General features: G+C 41.6%; 1 protein-coding gene across 1 annotated transcript; it reads right to left on the bottom strand.

The window, feature by feature from the left end:
* Positions 1-1222: 1222 nt before the first annotated feature.
* Positions 1223-23494, bottom strand: LOC306943052 (ceramide synthase 2-like; the record flags this gene model as incomplete). The annotated part of the gene is made up of 11 exons (XM_079529257.1): positions 1223-1613; positions 2186-2342; positions 2758-2867; positions 3834-3962; positions 5438-5530; positions 6645-6695; positions 7739-7796; positions 9116-9234; positions 11969-12086; positions 17078-17269; positions 22995-23494. 11 exons carry the CDS (start codon positions 23492-23494, stop codon positions 1398-1400), a joined length of 1743 nt encoding a protein of 580 aa, XP_079385383.1. The 3' UTR covers positions 1223-1397.
* Positions 23495-25402: the final 1908 nt, after the last annotated feature.

Below are 25402 nucleotides of genomic sequence, written 5' to 3'. Positions count from 1 at the left end.
TCAACGTATGCAACTTAGGGCTGAGCACGATTGTTGTGGGCCAGCTGGTCTCGGCTGGGTGCTACACTTATAGTTAGACGGACCACCAAACCTCCTTGCCAAAAATAGCAGATCTACAAGCTCACAACATGTTACAAGCCTGTAGTTCTGCTATTTTTAAGGGATGCTTGGGTTCAAGTGGTACAGTACATGAACTGGCACCTTTCTAGAAACCCATGGCAAACATTTGCCAAGTAACAAAAATAGGTGAACATACTTCAGACATTGGTGAACATTCGGCAAACAAAAAAACGTTATGTACAGTGCGAGCTTTGTGGTGACGCTATTTGACGTACAATGAAATATCTAGTGTTTTTAAGTGTTCAATAGCAGTACTGCTCCGTGCAGCAGAATCATACCGGTCCCATAATAACCCTGAGGTTATTCACAACCATCCTCTGCAAACACACTTTTCAACAGGAACAGCATTAACATCCAGACAGTGATTACGTCACTCATCTATCATATGTCTAAACCTACTGTTTGTTCAAGTTTTATCCCAGCTTCTGGTCAGACTGAATGAAATGCATGCTTTTCCTTTTGATATGATTCATTTTTGTCCTCTCGATAGTAACACAATCTAAAACTTAAACCTTATAAAAATGTGTAAAAATGTGTCAACATTATTGTCAAGATTTGTCAAAATATGTTTTTTTTCTTCATGTCTTTCTTATTTGTTTTCCAAAGTAAAACAAATAGTGCAGATTGTAGACCTGCCACTTGCACCTATTTGTAATACAAAGAAGTAAATTGGGCTTGTTGTTGGGCCTGAGCCAAAAATATGATGAAAAGTAAGAGTCTACTGTCATTGAAATATTGGCTCAGGAATGCAACAAAAACATCTCCATGAATTTAAGGCTTCATACGGTGTGATTACTAGAAATGTTTTGGGTGAGTCTTTAAGAAAATGTCACCCACTCTGTTTTTAGGGTAGGCCTATATGCCCACATAATAGCTCTTCCCACTTCCTTCGCAGGTGTTACCAATGATACTAATGAAGGGTTAGGCTCTGTTCCATTCTGGTCAAACAGGGTCAGGGTGCTGCGATTGTGCATTTTGGCTCACTAGAAACACCAGTGGGTCTCAAAATATCCTTGAGTGGGTTCCAAAAGGTCCAAAAGTGGACCCGGGCCGTAAGGGTCCATTTGGTTCCATTACGCAACCTAGGAATAGTAGGAAGAGTTCTTTCCAAAATGGCTGCTGTGTGCATATACCATGAACCCATGAGTAGCACAAGCGCACACTGGGCCCCATTCCCAGACACTGTTTAAAAACCTCTGCTATACAGGTTTCCTCAGTGAAAACATGGTGGTTCCATGCTTTCACCAGGGGGTTTTAAACGGGTGTCTTCAGTGTTTCTACTGGGCTTTCCTCATCCTGTGGGCGGCAGAGGAGCGGTGGTTGGCCAGTTTCTGCAGCACGCAGCTGGACGACACCATGGAGAGCTTACAGTTCAGAGACTCTGTCCTCTCCCAGCTGTAGTCTGCGTTCTTGTCTTTGTCACTCTCTTTGTCCTTGTCCTCCTCTTCCTCCTCCTCTTCACTCTCTTCGTCGCTGCGCTCGTCCTTGTCCAGCTGGAGGAAGGAGGGGACAGGAGCAGCGTTGAACAGTTTATAAATACTAATGACATTTTGATTAGAGCATATGGTATATGGTATGTGTGTTGAAAAGTAACAATTGACAAAATTATAGACATTCAATACAGAGACAATAGCCTATAGAACAAAATATGCTAACCAAATTAAATCCGCTGTGTGCGAACAAACCTCCCCCTGTTTTAGCAAAAGTAGTTTAAAATGTTTAATATGAATCAAGCAGACAGCTTGTATTACAATATTCATTATTCTTTTAATACAATTGAATTAAATAAATGTATATTTTATCCAGTTTGCATGGTATAGTACCAGTGTGTTAACTAACACACAACAGCACTGCTTACAGCCTTACATGTAGTCTCTCTAGTCTATACTGATCTATTGATACATTTAGATACTGTGGTCTGGTATGACACCTACTGTTTGAAAAGAAGTACTACATCAAAGTCAAAAGGGAATATGTTGTCTTCCCAAAAGAGCTCTGCCTAATCCTGTTTTATAAGGTGTTGCTGTTGCCATTAGTGTACTGTATGTTTGACATGAACCCTTACCTTGCCTAAGAAGATAAATTTGTAGGCCATGCGTAAGATGAGGCCAGCCCAGAAGATGTGGAGCGCTTGCAGCACCATCAGCAGAACGTTGAAGAAGTAGTAACCAGTGAATGGTTGAAAGATCTCCATAGACGAAATCAGAGTGGTCTTTATGATTCTATAAAGCATCACGTAAACACAGTGAGTCTTATCATTCTATACAACATCTCATAAACAAGACAACAACAACCCTATTTGTCATCACTGGAAGCTTTCTTTTTTTAAAGACCTCTTTGCCCAATGGCTAAAAGAGTCCTGAACATTAAAATAATAATTCCTTTAATGATTGATTAAATGATATAGGTAATTATTATGTCAGTTGTAGCAAATATCAATAAATAACGAACAAACCAATAGATAAGGAACTGTACAAAGACACACACACACACACTCACACACACACACACACACACACACACACACACACACACACACACACACACACACACACACACGTGACACACACAGTACTATTCATAAAACTGGTGTCAGCTAGTAAAAATGGACATGACTAGACCGAGACAACATCTTACACAGTGGGGAAGATGACCAGGCGAGTGAGCAGGAAGACCACGGTGAAGACGACGAACATGTTGTCGCAGGTCTTCCTCCATCCTGTACCGTAGTTGAACATCTTGGCCGACTGGAACGACACGACACACGAGTAGGGTGACATCACACAGTACTCAAACAGTTTCATGTACAATAGAAACAAGGTAGCATGGTTGTGTTGGTGTACTGTCGTACTGAGAGATCACAGAGAGGATTGTGTGCACATCTTTTGCCGGTATAGGCCAGATGCTGGACGTCAAGGCATCAAGGCAAATATCAAGGAGAAGGAAGAAACATCTGAAGAATTGTTTAGAGCTCCATGGACTTGGAGCATGGAAAGATATTATAAAAGTCAATTTGTGTAGTAAATTTGGAGACACCCCAGTTATATAGGCCTAACATATGCAATTTTAAACTACCGTATTTAATGTGAACATACAGATAATTTGAATATAAGGTGTGCGTGCATTATTGATGTTTTCATTTCAAATAACATGGACACAGCGTATGACTGTATGTACATATTACACATTATGTCAATGGTTCTCGAGGTCTGGTTTGTTTTTTGTTTAGTTTTTTTAAGATTTAAAAAAAGATTAAACACAAATAATCACAACTGTTAATCAATTAAAAGCATTTTTCAAAAGTATTTAATAAATAAAAAAGTAAAATAATTTCCAGAAGAAGTAGTGAAAATAGAAAATCTGTGTGCGTGTGCGACTGTGCGCGTGGGTGTCAAGGAGCCAGTGAGGCACTCCAACGTTGAAGCACTGGGCAGTGATAAGAGGAGGGACTACAGGCGGACCCGTGGATTCATGACCGGGAAACCCCGTGCAGCTGGGCTTTAACATTGAGCGCTCGGTTGCACTTCCGCATTTGCCAACCAAAATTTGGTTGGCAAATGCGGAAGTAGACGTTTTGAGACGGTCCTTCCGGGTGCTTCAAAACGCCACTTAGCAACTTCCACTGACATGAATAGCGGAGGGGGCGGAGCTTCGCGCCAGATCAGTCTCTATCCTTTTATATACTCTATGGTGGGTGTATGTGCGTGTGTTACCTCCAGCACTATGTCAGAGGAGTCGTGCAGCAACATGACGAGGGTTCCAATGCGGATGTAGTTCGCACAGTAGGAGAAGCTGAGCAGGAAGATGGTGGCAATGTGGTGGATGACCTGCTCCTTAAAATCCTGACCAAGAACAGACAAAACAAACATTCACATATCCCCATTGTTAATGTAGTCCAGTGGTTTTTAAACCAGTGGTCCGGGTCCACCAGTGGTCCTTGAGTCCCCTCATAATACATCCCCAGCTAAATGGGTGCTCTTGCACCACAGTTTGGGAACCACTGTACCTCTTACACCATTGTTCTTTGGGAAACCGGGCCATTGTCTGCTGATTTAAGATAAATATCATGTCAATGTATTGCTTATGTATTACTATTGTATCCCTATGGGGGTTTTGCTAACCTTCCCTGATTTTGCTTAGCATGCTTGCTTCGAGTTTCCTGTCTAAAATGAGACCAAATGGTTTGGTTTCATGTTACGCTCTCAAGAGTTACATTATTGTTAAACATCTGCATTACTTAATTTACAAGAAGTCTACACAATTAGATAATGTAGAATAATTGTTATTTTGATCAGCGTTTGCCTGTTATCTCTCCTAATGGTAGGCTACCATATCAATACAGCATACAGTACATATTTCACATTTTTACCGTGCTCAGAAGGCACAATTTGGTCTAAATTTTGTCACAACATGGTCAAAAATCTGTTAAGAAAATGTCCATTCCTCCCGGTCTGCGGATGAATGACCTTTGTAACTATTGCTCTATGACTTTCTGTCCCTTTGTATGCTCTCTCTATGGCAGTGGTTCTCAAACATTTAAACATTCATGTCTGTAACTCTGAAAATGGAACCAAATGGACCCTAACGATCCTAACCCTATAAACTCAGAGTTACAGACTTTGAGACATGTAAGGGTCAATTTAGAACTCCCTCAACGAACCCTGAGAGTTCCTGGATCCCACTTTAAAAACCACTGCTCTTTGATATTTACTCTCCTTATTCTATCTTTCTATCTTTGTATCTTTGTTTATCTGACTGGCTATTTTCTATCTTATCTGTTTTGTATTTGTATGACTGCTGCAACTGCCAGGGCATCTGGTTTGCACTTGTAGGCATCAATAAAGGTCTATCTATCCTATCCTATCCTATCGTAAAATGTTGTTTTGTAAGCCTTTTCCACCCCTCATGTCAAAATTGCAGAATCAAAGCTATGCTTATTTTAATGATATTGAATGATAATAGCCCCAGGGCATGCCATTTCTTTGAGGGGCGCAAGGCCAAACTGAGGGGCAAAGACGGCCATGGCCTTCGTGGCCTCACTGACATGTAGCAGTTATGTTAATAACTGCTACATAGTGATTGTGGAGTTATTTCATACATTAGCTGTATTGCCTTCTTTACTGTACTGTATGTCAGACGTCACATCAATACAACGTACTGTATGGATCGTACCTTTAGAGCAGTGAGTGAGTGAGTGTTGAGTGTTCAACATTTTGATTTCATTATTGTTCTTTGTGACAAATCTACTTCACCATGCTCTTCCATTCAATCATTAAGAAACACTATTTTAAAATGGATTGTGTTGCTTGCTTCATACCTTCCTCCTGATGTCCTTGTAGATGCGGAGCAGCAGAGACGTGTAGAAGCCCAGCTCTAACATGTAGTACCAGTAATGGACTCTCTCCATGGCCTGTAGGGGGAGCAGAACATTAATAATGGACTCTCTCCATGGCCTGTAGGGGGAGCAGAACATTAGTAATGGACTCTCTCCATGGGCTGTAGGGGGAGCAGAACATTAGTAATGGACTCTCTCCATGGCCTGTAGGGGGAGCAGAACATTAGTAATGGACTCTCTCCATGGCCTGTAGGGGGAGCAGAACATTAGTAATGGACTCTCTCCATGGGCTGTAGGGGGAGCAGAACATTAGTAATGGACTCTCTCCATGGCCTGTAGGGGGCGCAGAAAATTAGTAATGGACTCTCTCCGTGGGCTGTAGGGGGAGCAGAACATTCATTATGGATGATATCCGATATGCAGGGTCAAATCATCCGACACCAATATTACACTATTATATATTTATATTGAGCTCATTGCTGATTTATTTTTTATATTTTTCATTTAAAAGCCATTAACGGTGATATTATTATTGTGTCAATATTGGTGAAATATCAGTAAATATTGGTGAAATATCAGTCAACATCGGTGAAATATCTGTAAAATATCGGTCAATATCGGTGAAAAAATATCGAAATTATTTTTACATCGGTTTGATCGGTCGGTCGATATCGATATGCTACCATACACAATGACATGACAATACAATACTACTGAAACAGACTATACATTCTAGGTAGTGTAAGGATATTATTTTAATTGTATCATTAAAGCTCAATATTGTCATAGTAATCATTGCTATAGAGTGTTTGTTCAATAACAGGAGTTTCCTTCAGCTCTTTAATAAACAGAAAATACATTTTAAGGTGGGTTGCCAATTTCATTCAGTCAGGAGAGAGAACATATTAATTGTATATTGTTCCATTAATGTTGTCTGCTCATTTCTTTGTGGCATCATTTCCAATTGCAACAGTAAGGTAGAGACAAATAGTAAGTTAGTAACTATAACTATTGGTATTAGCCAGCACCCTGTGCTGCATGCATGGTTCCTACTTTGTGTGTGCGTGCGTGCGTGCGTGCGTGCGTGCGAGTCTGTGTGGAGTCTGTGTAATACAGGATGTAAACGGTTTGTACCGTAAAGTGATACATGTGAGAATGAGGAAGCAGGTGATCATGATCATGTTCTGACCTGTAGAGGATAGTGCCTCCAGCATTCCTTAGGGTCCCAGAACCAGGGTTTCTATAGAGGGGGCAGAAAGATGTTAGGATTCACACCACCTCATGTATTTTCAAATAGCAGATCTACAAGCTCACAATGTGCCGCACTGGGGCACATTGTGAGCTTGTAGATCACCTATTTTCAAATGGCCGAAATGTATTGGGATGATGTGGTCAATGTACTGTATGTTCTGTAATAATAATCATAATCTACAAAGTAACTAGTAACTAAAGTTAGGAGTAAAAGTGCAATATTTAAGTATTGGAAATACTAGTACAAGTAAAGTACAAGTACCTCAAAATTGTACTTAAGTATACAGTACTTAAGTAAATGTACTTAGTTACTCTCCACCACTGTGGGAAGTCTAAAACCGTTATTTGTCCAGGTATAAAAGAGCCTGTGTTCCAATGGATCCAATGTAGTTATTATATAGTCACAAGCTCTTGTTAATACTTTTCATTGATTCAATATTCATAAAACACGCACGCACGCACGCACGCACACACGCACACACACACACACACACACACACACACACACACACACACACACACACACACAGCCAAAATAGCAAATCTACAAGCTCACAATGCCAGGACATCTCGATCACGTGACCACAGAGATAACGTGCACTGAGTTGATCCACAACCTCAATCTTGTAAATCTGAATGGATGGCGTTAATCGATGCGTCCCCTATATACGCATACTGACGGAGAGACAACTTAGTATCGACTGGTTTGTCTTGTTTCCTTGTGGCTGTCTAGGGGGGGTCTGAAAAGGTTGAGAACCACTGGTCTAACCAATTGACGATGCCTGAAGGCTAGCAGCGTGGCTATACCTGGAGTGGAAATGAACATATTGTGGACAAAAACCCGTATGACCTTCACCCCCAACTCTAGTGCTTCTCAACCTGTGAGGAGGAAATTGCAAGCGGGCCCACCATTTTAAGACCTTTTAAGTTCTCGCACTTAAGTTCCAAGATAAAGAAAAAACAGTTGTACAAGCTCGCAGCATGTCACAAAATGACGTGCTGTAATTTAAATATATTTAAATTAACACTTACATCTATCAAGCATGCCAGCCCAGCCAGGAAAGCAGTGATGTAGAAGAGAAATCTCCAGCTGTATAAGGACAAAGCATAATATTTATACACACCATTTTGCACGTTCAAATTAAAGTCATTTTCAGTGCTGGAAGAACTCTTCCACCACTTATTTTGATTTTGTTTTGTACTTCATGCCAGCAATATATATCACTAATATCACTAGCTGGCCTGTATTAAGCTTAAATTTAGGTTTAAGCTTAAGCTTAAGATTGGCTGTTAAGTTTTCTGAATAAATACATAAAACAAATAATGTTGCTATATACACTGTAGAGCAACAACTAAAATGATACAGAGGTGTCCCCGGCTTAAAAGGTATAACATTAAGTTTAAAAGTATAGTATAAAATAATGCATGTTTCATATTAATAATCTAAATCTGCAAAGTAACTATAGTAAGTATAGGAGTAGAAAGCACAATAGGCAAATATGATTTGCCTCTGAGATGTACCTGTAGTGGAGTAGAAGTATCAAAAACTTTAAATACTCAAATAAAGTAAACGTACTGTACCTCAAAACAGTACTTAAGTATAGGTACTTTCCACCTCTGCATATTTGTAGCCACCACTTTGGCACGTTAGAAGTAATTGGAACTATATACACTGTAGAGCAACAACTAAAATGATACAGAGGTGTCCCCGGCTTGAAAGGTAGGTAACATTAAGTTTAAAAGTATAGTATAAAATAGTATAAAATAATGCATGTTTCATATTAATAATCTAAATCGGCAAAGTAACTATAGTAAGTATAGGAGTAGAAAGCACAATAGGCAAATATGATTTGCCTCTGAGATGTACCTGTAGTGGAGTAGAAGTATCAAAAACTTTAAATACTCAAATAAAGTAAATGTACTGTACCTCAAAACAGTACTTAAGTACAGTAGGTACTTTCCACCTCTGCATATTTGTAGCCACCACTTTGGCACGTTAGAAGTAATTGGAACTTAACACCCTGAAATCATTTATCTATGCAGGAAAGAAAAAAAGGTAAACACCTAACAGGAAGTGCATTTTTTTCTGATGGTAACATAATAGAGGCTCATTACAAATGTTTTTTTTTATTGGGTTTCCCCCCCCCCCCCCCCTTTTTTTTTTTTTTTTTTTTTTTTTTACAGTTGGCCGAGCGGGAACTTGTCTCATTGAGGAAATAAACAGGACATGTGTTTAGACATGTTTAAGTGATATCGTCTCTGTCGGGTGGAAACCTCACACGTTCAAAACTGGTACTTTAGGATTCAAATTCAAAAGCATCAAAAGCAGCAGATCAGCAGCTTGTGTGTGTGCTGGAGACAAGAGGTTTCTGCTCGACAACAACAGTGTAACTGTAATGATGCACTCACGCTGCCTCTCCAAACTTCTTGGTGTGACAGGGCCTGTCTTGATCCCTGCGCAGACGGAACCAGGCCTGCACCTGCCTGTGGGTTTTCCCACTCTGTGTGGACAGACCCACTATCTGGCTCTGTGGTGGTGGGGGGGTTGAGGGAACAAGTGCAGTGTTAATTTAGACAGCACATTTTTAGTTGGTTTAGTCATAGTCTTTTGAATACATTGTCATTTAGTTTTAGTCACATTGTAGTCACCTGAAAAGTTTTTGTTTGAGTCTAGATTTAGTCGACTAAATATCATACGATTTAGTGTGGATTAAATCTACAGTTGATCTAGTCAACTAAAATGTGTTTTGGCGCGCCTTGATAGCGGCAGATTTTACACTTGGTTTTACACACGTATTGAGAGCTTGTAGATCTGCTATTTTCAGAGTGCAACCCCTGAGCGCAACCAAACATAACATTAATTATTTTTTAGTTCTACTGGATCTCTTCTCTAGTCCCTTATTCTAGTTTTTTATTTGTTGACGAAATTGTCAATATACTTAGGTAGGTAGCTGACGAAATCAACTCGTTACACAGTATCTCTATAGTCATGTGCTCAAGACAGATCTGTCCGATATTTCATATTCCATCCTGATTGGCTAACATTGGCTTTTTTTGAACAAAACGCCTCAAATCATGAACGCAGCGTGCCATTTACGTGAAATCTTTCACAGACGTTCCTACTAGGCTGAGGAATATATCCCACCCTTTTCACGTTGGCCTGTTATAGCGCCACCAACAGGTGGATTTTAGCAAAACACATTTTTGGAACAAAATGCCTCAAATCATCCAATTGCCATCACATTTAGTGCTTAGACCTGTGCCCCGAGGGGCACTTTTTCTATAGTTCTTCCTGGTTCTCACACCTTTTGCATAGTCGTCAATTCATGTTCAGTCCTGTTCCATTTTTGCATGTCCGCGGTCAGCTCGTGCACATATATTGACCTTATCATGACCTCGCTCGTGACCCGACCTTCATTTCATAAACGTTAGTACCGCTATATCTATTGAACAATTAATCAAGTTAATAATATATATTATATCTGCAATAGATCCTACATCCTCTGATTGGGGTGAGGTGGGTGCCAGGGGGTCCTCAGAGTTTGTACCTCAAGTACAAAGTCAGGTTTACTAAGCATTGAAGGTTTAAGTGGTTAACTGTCTGAAAAGACACATTAACACAAATCCAACATACACTCATGCCAGTGCTGTCAAACAAGTCCATGAAGCTATCTATTAAATCTGTAGTGGGGGTCCCTGCTTCATCTCTCTGTCACCTAAGGAGTCCTTGGGCTGAAACTTTGAAGACCCCCGATCTAGGCTATTCCTTCTCTTTTGCAGTAGGTCTTTTGGGGCTCGGACATGAATGACTAACCACCCCCCTTAGATGAGAAATGTGAAGTTAATTACAGCAACAATTCACACAAAGTCTCATGGCTGTGGTGTCCCCTGAGCTGTGCCCCTGGGCTTGGGCCCCGTTAGGCCTGTGTATAATCCACTCCTGATCACGACCTGAAGACGTATTATTGTGTTTACTAAAGAGCTATGAAGACAGGGAGACTCTGTTACTGAACAAACACTCCATAGCAGGGGTTCTCAACTTTTGTCCAAGCACTGAACCTCTTACACAAAAAACACTTCCACCACCACTTTGCATTTCAACTAATGACAGTGCTAGAGGGAGTTTTGCATTCAAAAGTGTGTGGTAGCATCGTGTGTGTGTGTGTGTGTGTGTGTGTGTGTGTGTGTGTGTGTGTGTGTGTGTGTGTGTGTGTGTGTGTGTGTGTGTGCGTGCGTGCGTGCGTGCGTGCGTGCGTGCGTGCGTGCGTGCGTGCGTGCGTGCGTGCGTGCGTGCGTGCGTGCGTGCGTGCGTGCGTGCGTGTGCGTGTGACTGTGCGTGCGTGTGTGCGCGGGACTGTGTGTGTGCGCGGGACTGTGCGTGTGTGCGCACGTGTGGGTGTGACTGTGTGTGCATGTGCGTGTGTGTACGCGTGTGGGTGTGTGCATTCCCCCATATGTTTTCAAGAACAAGGATGTGTGTCTAGCACTGTGTTGTCATCACAAGTAGGCATTGTGATACCAATCTCTCAGAGAAATAACCGAAGGCTTATAGGGGGCTTTCTACATGGCTGACAGGTGCTGACAAAACTTAATTACTTTTCAGGGAATGGTAAAAAAGAAAAGAAAAAAAGGGTCTGTGTTCCAATCGATCCAATGTTATTATTCAGTCACAAGCAAGCTCTTGTTAATATACACCAAATATCTTTGCCCCAAAATACCTGATCTACAAGCTCACAACGTATCGCAGCACAAATGTTCCCCCCTAGTATATGGATGCTGGCTGGGTGGTTAAAACGTAGGCTATAAACTATAGTTATTTTCAATCTGTCCAAATGGAAACAGATGTTTTCCTCGTGACTTACTGTATCCTTGGGGGGAAGACTTACACATTGACGTAGCATAATAGTGATCACATAAATGTAACCATGGAACCCCTGAGTTACAACGGTTACTTTATACGTAACCGTTGTAACTCAGGGGTGCCATGGTTGAATCAGTTATTTACACTGTACCTATGTGCTTTGACTGATGTTTTGACTACTAAAGTATTCAATCAATCAATTGTTGACTGCTAGAGACTGGAGAGTCTGTAATACTCAATGCCTCTGCTTTTGACACCCCCTCTCTTAATGCTACTAGCATTCTAGCTCAGTGGTTCCCAAACCTTTCAGGTCGAGACCCAAAAGACGTTTGTTCGGGACCCAAACTAGTGAAAATAGCAGATACCCAGTGTTTGGGAACCAGTGTATATAGAGCACTGACCTGTGTGGGCTGTCTGCTCCGCAGGGTGTAGAAGGCCTCCAGCTTTGGGGAGGGGGCCGCCATCAACTGCACTCTGTTCCTCACCCCCACACACCTGGCCATGGGCGGGGCCGCGTACCTGGGGGGCAACGTAAACACAACACACAGGACGCTGACTAAACCAATATTGATCCACCGTTAGGGGGGGGGGGGCACTGTTTTTTTTGCATGCCACACTTCCCAGGGGTCCGCGTATGTATTGCCATACATTCAGAAAATCATTTGAATATTCAAAAGTAGTGTTTTTTTTCTGTTCCGTTGCCCCCCCGGACCGTTTTATCAGCAGGGACCTAGAAGTATAGGTCTAAAGGTAAAAGAGTTAGTATGGAATGATAGTATGAAAAGGTGGGTTTTGAGAGTTGTTAAGCTGACAACGACATATTGTGGCTTAAGCTCACAATGCTTAATTGTACTTTTGTATTTTGATTTCAATACTTTTGTCAAACTTGAATGCAGGGCTTTTAGTTGTAACTGAGTAATGTTATCGTATTATACTTTTTACTTAAGTAAGACATCTGAGTAGGCTACCTCGCCCCCCACCGGCAAACATCCCGTAACACTTTGGTAGTGGAATGTTGAAAACTGCGACATTTTATGGACATCGAGCTTGAGCTGATGCCTGAAGGTCTATGATCTATATATAAACAAATTTAAAATCAGATTTTGCACACAGTTTTAAATGTGCTGAGGCTCCCTGAAATTGTTCATCAGCGACACAGAGCTTGAAACCGTGACAAACCTGGGCCTCACCTTTAACTTACTTACAACACTTGTTGCTTAGCACCACTGCCTCCAGACGTGTGCATGCATTCTACAAGTTGTTGACTCAACACAAACAGTTTGGAAGTGGGTTTGCCTGCAGCTTCAGGCAAAGGAATTACAACTGTTGTGTTTCATTGGCGCGGCCGTGCGGAGAGATTGTTGGCACAGAGAGCTGTGTTTGTGCGTGAAGGTCATTTCCGTGAGTGCTGCTAATCCCTCTGACTGTAAAATACCTAGAGTGTGCACTTGGTAAGAGACTAGATCCCTCACTGGTCATCACTCCACATGTCTTCTAGACCACTGGTTCCTAAACTCTGGGTCGGGACCCATTTGTCAGTCGCGGACAAATTTTTTATGGGTCCCTTTATTTTCTACATTTTGCTTTTAATTATTGTTATTTAAAAACATTTCAGGAGAAAAGAATAATTAAAACAAAATGCAATGATTTTTTTCAGTAATTTCATGAAGAAATAAAATAATAAATAAAATAATAAAATAATCTAAGAAATTGCATAAATTAGATTAGGAACAAAGGTTTAAGAAGTAGTTAAATGCGGCGCAAAGCGACCCGTTGTGAGCTTGTAGATTGGCTCTTTGCAATAGTTCTAACAAACTAACGTCTAATTTACTTTTTGTGTCTTGAGGTAAAACGTTTGAAAAGGAAGTGTCGTTCAGCTGTGCTAGTGCTCAGTGATGAAAAATGTACTCAGCCTTTTTACTTGAGTAAAAGCAGCAGTAGAAAAATATAAAGAATACTCTGTTACAGGTAATAGTCCTGTATTCAAACATAACTTGACTGAGTAAAAGTACAAACGTATAAAGATATACTTAAAGTATGAAAAGTAAAAGTAATCATAGTTAAAAATGTGTCAATCTTTCAAAAATAGCCGATCTACAGTACAAGCTCAAAAGGCTAGAGACAGGACAGGCTACACACACACACGCACACGCACACACACACACACACACACACACACACACACACACACACACACACACACACACACACACACACACACACACACGCACACGCACACGCACACACAGCACGCATGGTCACCACCCTGGCATAATTTATGTTAACATTTAATCCATTTTAATGACCCGATTGTTTGCTTAAGTAGGCACAACAAAGCATGCAGATTGGAAGATAAGTGTGGTCAAAGCCATGCAGGCCGGTGTATCAGAGGTGATAGTGATCTTCACCTTTACACCCCCCCCCCCCCCCCCCCCCCCCCCAACCACTGAGCTAGAATGCTAGTCATTCTAGCATTAAAAGCAGAGGCGTTGATTTAACCCTAACGCAAATGGAAATAACAAAAAAGCTGAAATATGGAGAAACAAGGTTTATGCCCGACAGTATAATTATCCTCCAAACATTATATATGTACATCATTGGTTCCCAAACTGGGGGTCGGGACACATGGGCGGGCAGAAGACAGTGAAGTGACAATTTAAAAACGTTTAAGACCTTTTTAATACCTAAAAAAAGAGATAGAGAAAATAAAAAGACTATTACTGAATCAACAGTAAATCATCATAAGTAATCAACAAATAATTAAATTAGCCGATCTACAAGCTCACAACGTCTCAGATTGACTATTTTCACAATATTTATCTGTGGAACCGAGTCAGGGTACCCATGTTCAAATATGATTATTTTTGGGGGCACGACCTGAAAAGGCACTGATGTACATGACTTCTCTGCTACTAAAACAAGATGTAATTTAGGATGAGGTTTGCATGATGTTATTATAGTGCAGGGTGGCTCCCTAGTGGACCTGTGCTGATGCTAACAATACAACACTGTCTGTCTGCATTAAGCGTTGCCAGATTTTGCAAGAGAAAACATGTGGTCGGGTCTATATACTGTACAAAAACAAGCCCAAAAGAAGCAACTAGGCCACATTAGCACACGCGAACACACGTGAACGCACACACACACTAACGCACGCACACATGAACGCACACACGCACACATGGCTATTCGAAAATAGCTTATGCACAAGATCTTGTAGATCTGCTATTTTCAAATACATCTTGAAATCGTTTTGAAACATTTTAATAATATTTTAACACAATTCGTGGGGAGGCGTGGGGGGATGTCCTTGACTTGAAATAGTTTGAGAGCCACTGGTTTAAACAACATTAGGAAGGAAGCCCTTCCAATATTTACAATCAACATTACAGGAAAAAAAACAAGCCCAAAGTCACTTATAATAAGCTAACATGGCAACACTGGTCTGCATCTCTATCCCCTACAGACCGGTGCTAATGCTAACAATACATGTATAACCTAGCTGCCACAACACCTGCTCACAGCGCCCCCGCCCCCGCCACACACACACACACCTCTGCTTTCAGTCAAATCCACACTGCTGCTTGTTGTGTTTGACAAACGACGCGTGGGGTTGCTCTGCAGCCTGTAGTCAAATTATACTGGCTTTCTGAACATGTCAACACAGCCAATAATGTATTGTAACGCATAAGCGTTCTCAATAAAATGAGAAATTCCATCTGAGCCAGTCTTGCATCTTATATTGCGGAATGCCGCTTTTTCCACGATTTTAATAATTATTACACAACATGCATTAGCCCTATTATGTTTCGGTCATTGAAAAATAGCAGATCGTTATCGTCTATTTAAAAGAAAAGTACAATTTTGAAAGATTTTGAAAACAATTTAATCTAGGCCATGCATAATAAGGAATACTTTTACTTTTTGTACTGGAGTATATTTGAATGGCAATACTTGCATGAGTATTTCTACATATTGGTAATGCTATTTATACTTGAGTAAAATAAATCATAGTAGTTCCTCCATCACTGCGCTTTGCAGCGTAGTCAAATCAGCGGCTTTCTGAAAATGTCAGCACAGCCATAACTCACTATTAATGACAGCTATGGGATGCTCGTTTTGTTTAAGCAGAAATGAGGAAAGGACACATCATCCTACTATAAATGTGCCACGTCTTTGCATGTCTGCATGCGTGTGTGTACGGTTGAAATGCACGTAACTCGAGAACCGTTTGCCCCACCGACTTCTTATTCGACACACGCGTTCCACACCCCCGCATGCAGGGAGTGCAGTGCCTGGTATCGAGTCGGTCGGACCCACGGTTCTCCAGAACTACCACAAAAGGCTCTGCTCAGGCTCTGCCAGTGGGCCTAATCAGCCTAAATCCCCTCACCTGTGCAATTTCCAGCCTCTGCCTCAGCCAATTGATTGCCATGGCAATTGATTACTTAACCAGTCCACTTTTCACAGTCAGTCAGTTTGCCCTCTTCAGACACAGGCAGACAGGCAGATACAAAAGAGATCTCCATGTGGGACACAGACAGACAGTTAAAACGGGTGCTATGACAAGTTGACAACAGGTATTATGAGGTTCCAAAGTTGCGTTCTCAAGTAGTCCGGTAGCCGACAGGCACGTACAGGTCTAGTTATTTTAACCACATGAACCTGGCATCCATCCGTCCCTGTTATGGGCATGGCAAACATTCGATGAACATAGTCAATCTCACACTACGTTACGATGTCGTGAGGCTGTAGATCGGCTATTTCCAGATTTGGTATAGAGGGGGAAATGAGAGAGTCAAGTCCATGTATCCAACGGTCAATGAAGTAAATAGGGTTTAAGAGGTTTATCGTTCTGCAAAATAGCTGCTTGAGTGGTATTCGGACTGCTCGCCCCCCTAGCGGCGGACCACTCCCCCGCTTGGTGAGAACAGACTACACTGCACTACAGGCCCTAATATATTACATTAGGAAATAGTTTGGCAAAAAAAAACTGTTGCAACGACGGACTTGAGCCATGAGAGGCACAAATGATTACCATTCTGACCACATTACTAATCCTGTCCCTAACCCTAACTGCACGCGGAAGCCGTGTAGTCGGAATGGCTGTGTGTCGGAATGCCACTCTGTCCCCAACATAAGCGAGCTCAGGCGAGTGTGTCGGCGTGCCAAACGTTCTGAAGTCTGTCCCATCTCTGTTCGACCTAGGACTCCCCGATAGGGAGAGAATCTTAAATCCCTCCCTTCCCCCCGCCAGAAATACCGGGTGGGTCCCACGATTCCGAAGTCGGTGGATTTGTGGGTCCAACGTAACCATTCCGAAGTCGGCGGATTTGTGGGTCCGATTTGTGGGTCTGACCGTGCCGAAGTCGCCAGGATTCGACTGTGACGAGCGTGTTTTGGGGGACGAGCGTTGTATTTGTTCCGCTTCGCAGCTTTAAGAGTGAGAACGCATCGCTCTGACTACTAGTAGGCGTATTTCAATGTGGGTGGGGATTTATTTTATTTACCTTTCGAACATGTAGCGCAGGGCCACGAAAGCCAGGGCCAGCGGCAGGGCCAACAGCAGGTCGCGGGGCAGGGGCCTCTCAGAATGGGCCAGCCGGTCCATGTCCGCCCAGCTCACCCCTGGAGGCAGCCAGTACTCCTGCTTCCACACCAGGTCCTCCACCCAGCGCACCACCTCCTCCACCACCAGCATGCTGGATGATCACACACACAGCAATACAAGGGGAGGTTAGAGAGAGAGAGTCACATATACAACACTGTTTGTCTTTACACTATCTTCTCTGTCGGGGGGAACCTTATTATGTCCAAAACTTTTACTTTTCAGGATTCACATTAAAAAGTAGCAAAATAGCAGATAGACAGGCTCCCCATGCCGATCTGCTATTTGTGTTCCAGTTCCAATTTGGTCTGCTTGTTTATTTTATTTTGTCAACACCTCCGACTTCACTTGTGGATCCTAGGCTGTATGAGTTGAGTTCTCTCTCCAGTTGGATATGGGTATCCTGACCTTAAATGTAGGTTCTGTTTATTAAAGAGTTGGAGAGACTCCTGTTACTGAACAAACACTGTATAGTGTATCAATGAGTAAACAAGAAACAAGCACAGATTACTAGCCTATAACACAATTAGAGCTATTTAACACTGTTACTATAACTGAACAAACACTGAGCAAATGATTAGGTCTACTATCACAATATGATATTTAACACTGTTACTGAACAAACACTATAGCAATTATCACAATTTAGCTATTTAACACTTTGATTGATTGATTGATTGAAAATTGTATTAACAATTTGCAGAATTACAGTACATTTCAAGCACAAACTCAATACAAAGGCTGTTAACTGTGAGTGGACGACCCAATTAAGCATTACACTTGTTTACAACAGCGTCCACCAAATCATCAAAACATTTAGAGACGTACAAATAGACACTTCTATATAGACAAAGAACAGTACAGGAATTCATTTTAACAAAAGAAAACACCATGTAAATGTTCTGTTATTAAAACATTTAAGCATTGTTGTTGAACACATGTTGCTGTCGCTTGCGTGTGCGTGACTGACAACACGTGTAGCCTTCACTCACTACTCTCACACACTGCTATAGAAACGAGTTGCGTGTCCAGATCTGATGTCTGCTCACATGAACGGCAGATAAGTAAACCGGCTTTTGAACAACGTGCAAAACATTTATTACATTCATAATAGGCTAATAATAATAATAATAATAATAATAATAATAATAATAATAATAATAATAATAATAATAATAATAAATAGAAAATATGGCTATGGAAGAGATCTAGGTTTATTTTACTAGGCTATAACCACTTGAATCCCATATAGAGTAGTGGTTAACTGCAGTTAAAATACACAGTTAGCCTATTAGGCTATTGTCCATTGCAAGCTTTTTTGTTTTTCAAAAGGAAACTGCATTACAAGAACAACATGGTCCTCTTAAAGAAAAATAGGCTATATATAACTCAGTCAACTCACTCTGCATAGGCTACTTGTAAAGTCCAAAGTGTAAACAGCGTTGAAGAAGTGGGATGTCCAGAGATGGTTCTACCTAGTCCTTACAGCATTCTCCATCCATCCATCCATCACAGTATACCGGTAGGCTATAAAACAGGACAGGACATAACAATGTCACTCACAGCAGCCTGCATGTAAATGGGTTGGGTTCGCTCTGGTGGCTGAGCGCTTATTGCCAGTGTTGCCAGATCTAGCCAGAAACAAGCAATTGCACATATGAAAACTATACCTATGCCACTTTGCAGATTGTTTATATCACTGGTTCCCAAACTTTTTCATGTCAAGGACCCCCAAATTGACACTAATTAGTATTCAATTCATTGAGACACGACTCTATTTGTATTTGAATTTATTGATGACATATTGTGATATTGTATTATGCTATGTTGTTGAATTGAATACATGGGACCACAATGGAATGGTATAATTTTAGCCTTAATATCCTGTACCTCGTGTTGCTGTTTATAATGCGATGCGTTATGAGCTTGTAGATCTGCTATTTCTGGAATATGTTGAATTATTTGGAAGGTGTTCCGTAACATTTTAACTAACAACCAAATTATGTTTTGGTTTTATGTCTTGGTGATGTCCCTCTCACATTTTCAGATGGGGGTAGAGGTGACCAGATGTCCCCCTTTGCGTTAGACAGTCCCTCGTTTCCAAGACTTGGAAGTCTAGTTAGTCCCCTAATAGTTGGATTTATGTTGTATAAGCTCTCTCATTGTCTCTTTTCCTGCTAGATGTATTTTTAAGCCTGTTAAAATAACATGATGATATATCCCCTATAGGCAGTACCAAGTCGACCATACCACCCATGACCAAAATTACCATTTTAAAACCAAATGTGAGACTTATTAGGCCTATGGTCGAATATCATATCACATCAAGGCATTTAAATAGCAACGCTGCTAACCCCGCCCCGTCCCACTTGTCCCACACAGTTTGGATCTAATGATCAGTTTGGATCTAGTCACTAGATGGGGGGTCCACAGACAAATGCATGTTCATTTGGGGGTCCTTGACATGAAAATGTTTGAGAACCACTGGTTTTTGAACAACATTAGGAAACAAGCCCCAAAAAACGCAATAATATATACAAGCAGAAAAGCTCAAATAATAAACAGACATGGCAACACTGCCTATTGCAGAGACACAGGGGCGGGGCTATTGAATGGAGATAAATAGCCCACAGCATTGCACTTGTATAAAATCCCCAGTGTGCTCATCTAATTATTAACCAACGTGTATAATGTGTGTGTGTGTGTGTGTGTGTGTGTGTGTGTGTGTGTGTGTGTGTGTGTGTGTGTGTGTGTGTGTGTGTGTGTGTGTGTGTGTGTGTGTGTGTGTGTGTGTGCGCGTGCGTGTGGTAGGCCTAAATGGTAAATGGTGCATTTACATAACATTTATAGCTTTTATCCAAAACGCTTTACATAGATTTTGCATCACATTCACACACCGATGGCGGAGGAAACCATGCAAGGCACCAACCTGCTCATTGGGAGCAATTAGTTGTTCAGCGTCTTGCTCAAAACTTTGAAACTAAACTAACCCTGGGGAAGGCCGGGATCAAACTGGGAATCTCTCAAGGTTCCCATCCGGCGCGCGCACGTGCGTGCGTGTGCGTGCGTGCATGTCCTACAATAGGTCATTGCATGCATTCTAGCACTGGACCTAGCCTTGGCGACCATGTGTCTTATGCAATGGTTAAAATGTCATAGACAAATATGCCAGGTCCATTGTTGACCTGGCATCCTATAGGTTCTATAGTTTCATGTACAGATATTTACTGAGGGATGTGTTTAGCTTGCTTGCTGTAAGTCGCTCTGGATACAAGTGTCTACTAAATGCCCATTGAAAATGATGGTTAAATTAACTTGTTGATCCACAACACTCTGCATCGACAATGACACAATTCAAACACAATCCACCAGGGCTTTCGAGGTAGTACTATAGACAAGCCTACTTGACAAGATAAACATTGTAAATGTGTCCACATGTATTTCCTTTTGCAGTGTTAACTTAAACCAGGGGTCTTCAATGTTAATTATTTAAGGCCAAGGACCTCTTAGCGGAGAGAAAGATGAAGCAGGGACCCCATCACCCCGCTACATATTGTATATTGCATTGCAGATTAAACTTCTTCATATATTTCATAGATAGCTCCATAGACTTATCATTTATGTTTGATTCATGTTTTTTCAGACATAATTTGACCTTTAGACTTTGTACTTAGGCTGGTCTTTGTTTCTCCTCTACACATCTCTTTGCCAAAACTAGCCAATGTAGAAGCTCACAACATAAATTGCAAATGGCGCATTTATATAATGCCTTTATCCAAGGCGCTTTACATAGATCGAGCATTACATTCACCCATTAATTCACACACAAATTCACACACTGATGGCGGAGGAAACCATGTTTGTTCGGTAACAGTGTTAAATATATAGCTCTATATTCTGGCAGATAGTAATCATTGCTATAGTATAGTGTTTGTTCAATAACAGCTGTCTCCTCATTTCTCGTGCTCTTTAATACACATAAAACATATAAGTTGAGGTGGCTTGCGGAACTTGCAGCCAATCAGAAGAGAAGCCCTATATTAGTTAAATTGTATAGTAACGTATTCCAGTTCAAAATATGTCTGCTCAGTTCTTTGTGTCATCACTTTGTGTTTATCTAAGAGGTGGAGAGATGGGGAGACTCCTCTTACTGAACAAACAATGATTACTATCAAAACATAGAGCTATTTAATGCTTATTTTAAGAAAAGAAGATGACTTACCTTAAACAAACTCGGCCCTAAGCTATTCCTAAAGGCAACACAATTCCACTGATATATGTCTAGCCAAAGCTTTAGAAACCGACACACTGGACATTTGTTTTTGGAAGGATGCTTGACAAATTCAAGTCTCTGTTATTGTTTAAAACATGTCACAATTTGTTACAATTATACAGCCTATTGAAAGTGTTCATATATCTCCTAATTAAAATGGTGCATTCATATTGTGATTTCATCCAAAGCGCAGACAGCGCTTTACATAGATTGTGCATCATTACATTCACCCATTCAGAGTTAGTGTCAAAGTGTCCTTGAGCAAGACAGTGAACCTCTAATTGCTCCCGATGTGCAGGTTGGTGACTTGCATGTGTGTGTGTGTGTGTGTGTGTGTGTGTGTGTGTGTGTGTGTGCGCGTGTGTGTGTGCACACCACTGTGCACACCACTCAAAGCTCAGCATCTGTATTATGAGGGGGGTAAGTCGCTTTGGATAAAAGCGTCTGCTAAATGACTGTAATGTAATGTAATGTAATGGGGGGACAACGACGACACTTACAGAAAATAACAGATCTACAAGCTCACAACACACACATATCTGCTGTTTTCAGCGAAGATATGTGTGAAAAGAGATTCAGGCAGTAGTATAGGGCCCTGCAGGACTCCAAACGGGTTAAGTGGTTAAGGTCTGTCTGTTGTGTAAGTAAACACGGCTCACCATGGAGTTGATGTGCATATAGCCACTCTGTCATGCTGCTTTAAATACATATATACGGTACAGGTAAGGAGACTGGAGAGCAAACCTTAGGTACACTTTAAACTGTTTGATCTGCCTCTCTGTGGCACACTGACACAAACGAATTAACACACACACACACACACACACACACACACACACACACACACACACACACACACACACAGTCACACACACACACACACACACACCTCTATACTTGCTCTCAAGTTTTATATGCACACTGTAACGCCCAAGTCCCTATACTTGGGTGATACTGGCTGCCGAGGAAGTTCAGACGTGTGATCAAAATAACTGATGTCCAAAAGTGTCCGTTGAGTAGAAGTTAAATTATATTTATTATAGTGCTCAAAGTCCTCTACTTTGTCATATAAAACAAACATAACATAAATCATCAAACGCACAGGATACAGATCACCAGCCCTCATGAACACAGTCAAAAACTGGTTTACCTCTGCCACTGGCAACACCTGATACCAATTAGGGCCAGGGTTAAATAACCATGGCAACCTAGATTGGCAACTTGAATGAACCATGGAAAACAATATGGTGGCTCAAATGGCTCTTACACACCCACCCCTAATTGCTACTGGCATACAAGAAAGAGCAATTTTAAAAAACAAAAAATACAAAAGAGCCATAAATACAAAATACAAATCATTTAAGGCAACTCATATTCATTTCAGTTTTACAGTTTTACAAAAAAGCAGATTTCAGAGAGGGGATGAATGACCTGTCACCTGCTTAAACTCAAGTCTTTTATACGTTTCTTTCTTGAGCTCTCCCATCTTCTTTTCCTCCCGTTTCTTGAGCTTTGCCATCTTTTCTTTCTCTTTCTTTGGCTCTGCCATTTTTCTCTCTTTCTCCTTTTCGAGCTTTTAGCTGCCACCTTCTTGACAGCAGCCAGGGACATGTTGCTCCATTCCTTGGAGCCTGAGGCGGACACGGCCTCGACGACCAGCTCAGTGATGCTGGGGCCGGTCTTCTTGGGTCGTGGAGCTGCTGCCTCTCTCTTGGCAGCCTTCATGGCCGGAGCTGGAGAGAAGGATGGACTCTTTTCTGCAACAAGTGGCTCGGTCACCACTCTACTCAGTCTCTTTGTGACAGCTGATTCTTCAGTCAAGCTGCTAGTCATGGTGGCATCTTGCTCTGCCTGCATCTCCTGTGGCCTTGGAGCCTCGCACTCACACCCATAGTCTTTGTCACAGAATTGAGCAACACAAGCTTCAACATCAAATATGACATAGTCATCTTTGTCACAGTGATTTGTGGCAATAGAACCCTCAATGTCGATCACATCATCATCATCATCAGGGCAATAATTTGGACCATACAACCACTTGTCCATTTCATCACTAAAATGATCATAACTTAGATCTTTAGCTTTGTTCCATATTGTATCATTGTTGGCATCAATCACACTCATGAATTCACAAAATGCATCTTTTGCCTCTTTTATATATTGTTCATCATTGAATCGCTCCCTCTGCAAACTTTCCAACTTGTCAGACAACGCTTCTTCTGGCGTCCTTGTGACCATGAGTTTTCTGGGGACAGCCCCACTGACACCAGACAGAAGTTGAAGCACATTGTCATTCTTTGGCTGTTTACCAGCGCAAGATAGCGCCTCCCCATCGCCCATGAATGAAATAAACATCAATGTTCAGTGTTCAGATGGTCACACAGTTAAGAGTTAATAGTGCGTGCACATGCTCCATTGTTGTTACTGTTGAGCGCTGCCTGCGCCCAATGCGCCGCTGGATAAACACTAACCACGGCGCTGACGGTGGTCAGCGCAAAAGATGTTCTGTGTCTTTGCGGCTCGGTCCAGTACCGACCCGATCTCGGCTGGCCTGCTGAAGTGATGACGTCCCCGGTGGCACCCCTGTAGCTCCGGGTGGCAATCAATCGCTTGCTTCAGGTAACAGCAGCAGTCAGCAGAACTTGTTTGTAGAGCAGTGGACGATCAGTCCGCTCCACGCCAACACACAGTGTCACACACGCCTTGTCCGTGCGTGTCCAAAACGAACCTCGCTTGTAGTCCGACTTGTTCCCTATAAACAAATCTTCTTGAACTGAGGCAGTTTTTGACCTAATGTAACGCCCAAGTCCCTATACTTGGGTGATACTGGCTGCCGAGGAAGTTCAGACGTGTGATCAAAATAACTGATGTCCAAAAGTGTCCGTTGAGTAGAAGTTAAATTATATTTATTATAGTGCTCAAAGTCCTCTAAACACAGTCTAAAAACTGTTTGCCTTTGCATGTCAGCAACACCTGCACCTGATTAGGGCCAGGGTTAAATACCCCTCCCTGTAACCAAGGCAACCAAGGCCTTGATTGGCAAGTCCTTCAATGACAGCACAGAATAGATGCATGACTCAAATGGCTCTTACACACCCACCCCTAATTGCTACTGGTGTGAAAACAGAGAAATTCAAAACATAAAAAAAACAAAGAGCCATTATTGTAGTGCCCAAGTCCAATACTTTGGCACTACGTGGTTGCCGACGGCCAGGGAGGATGTTCAGACGTGTGTAGAAGAACTGTGTATCCAAAACGTTTCCATTCAGTTGGTATTAAATCATATTTATTCAAAGTCCAAAGTCCTATACTTCAGTCTAGAAATGAAATACAATAAAATAAACATAAACGGCCAATTAACGCATACAGAGACCACCAGCCTAACAAACACAGTTTAAAACAGTGTGCCTCTGCCTGTCAGCAACACCTGTGCCTAATCAGGGACAGGGCTAAATACCCCCTGTAACCATGGCAACCATGGTCCTGACCACGCCCCATTGTGACATCTCAATTAACATAGTCAAAGTCATAATGGCTCTTACACTGGCCCCCAATTGCTTCTGGCATAAAAACAGAGCAATTCTTAAAAAACTAATTACAAAGAGCCATACAATATGAAACACCAAACAAAATACACAATCCCTTTTAGGCAATAGGCTATACATATTTGTTTTTATCTGTACCTTCCCATTAAAGGCAGATTTCAATACAGGGTCTTGTGTTCAACTTGTTTACCAGCTGTACAGAACGACACAGAAAATAATAATGTCATTGCCAGCCCCATGGCCAGAAGAAAGTTGATGGTGTAATCAATGCACAGTTCTGATTTTATTTTGTCAGTTCGGCATCTCCAAGGATCCCCAATTCCTTTCCCCTTATGTTGGACACTGGGGTTGTTTGTTCCAGTGTGAGCAAGTATGTGCCCAATGTGCCTGTCCAAGTTCTGGCTTAGGT

Source organism: Electrona antarctica (assembly GCF_951216825.1).
Source record: "Electrona antarctica genome assembly, chromosome: 19".
Classification (NCBI taxonomy): Eukaryota; Metazoa; Chordata; class Actinopteri; order Myctophiformes; family Myctophidae; genus Electrona; species Electrona antarctica.
This window is presented reverse-complemented; position numbering and strand designations above follow the sequence as displayed.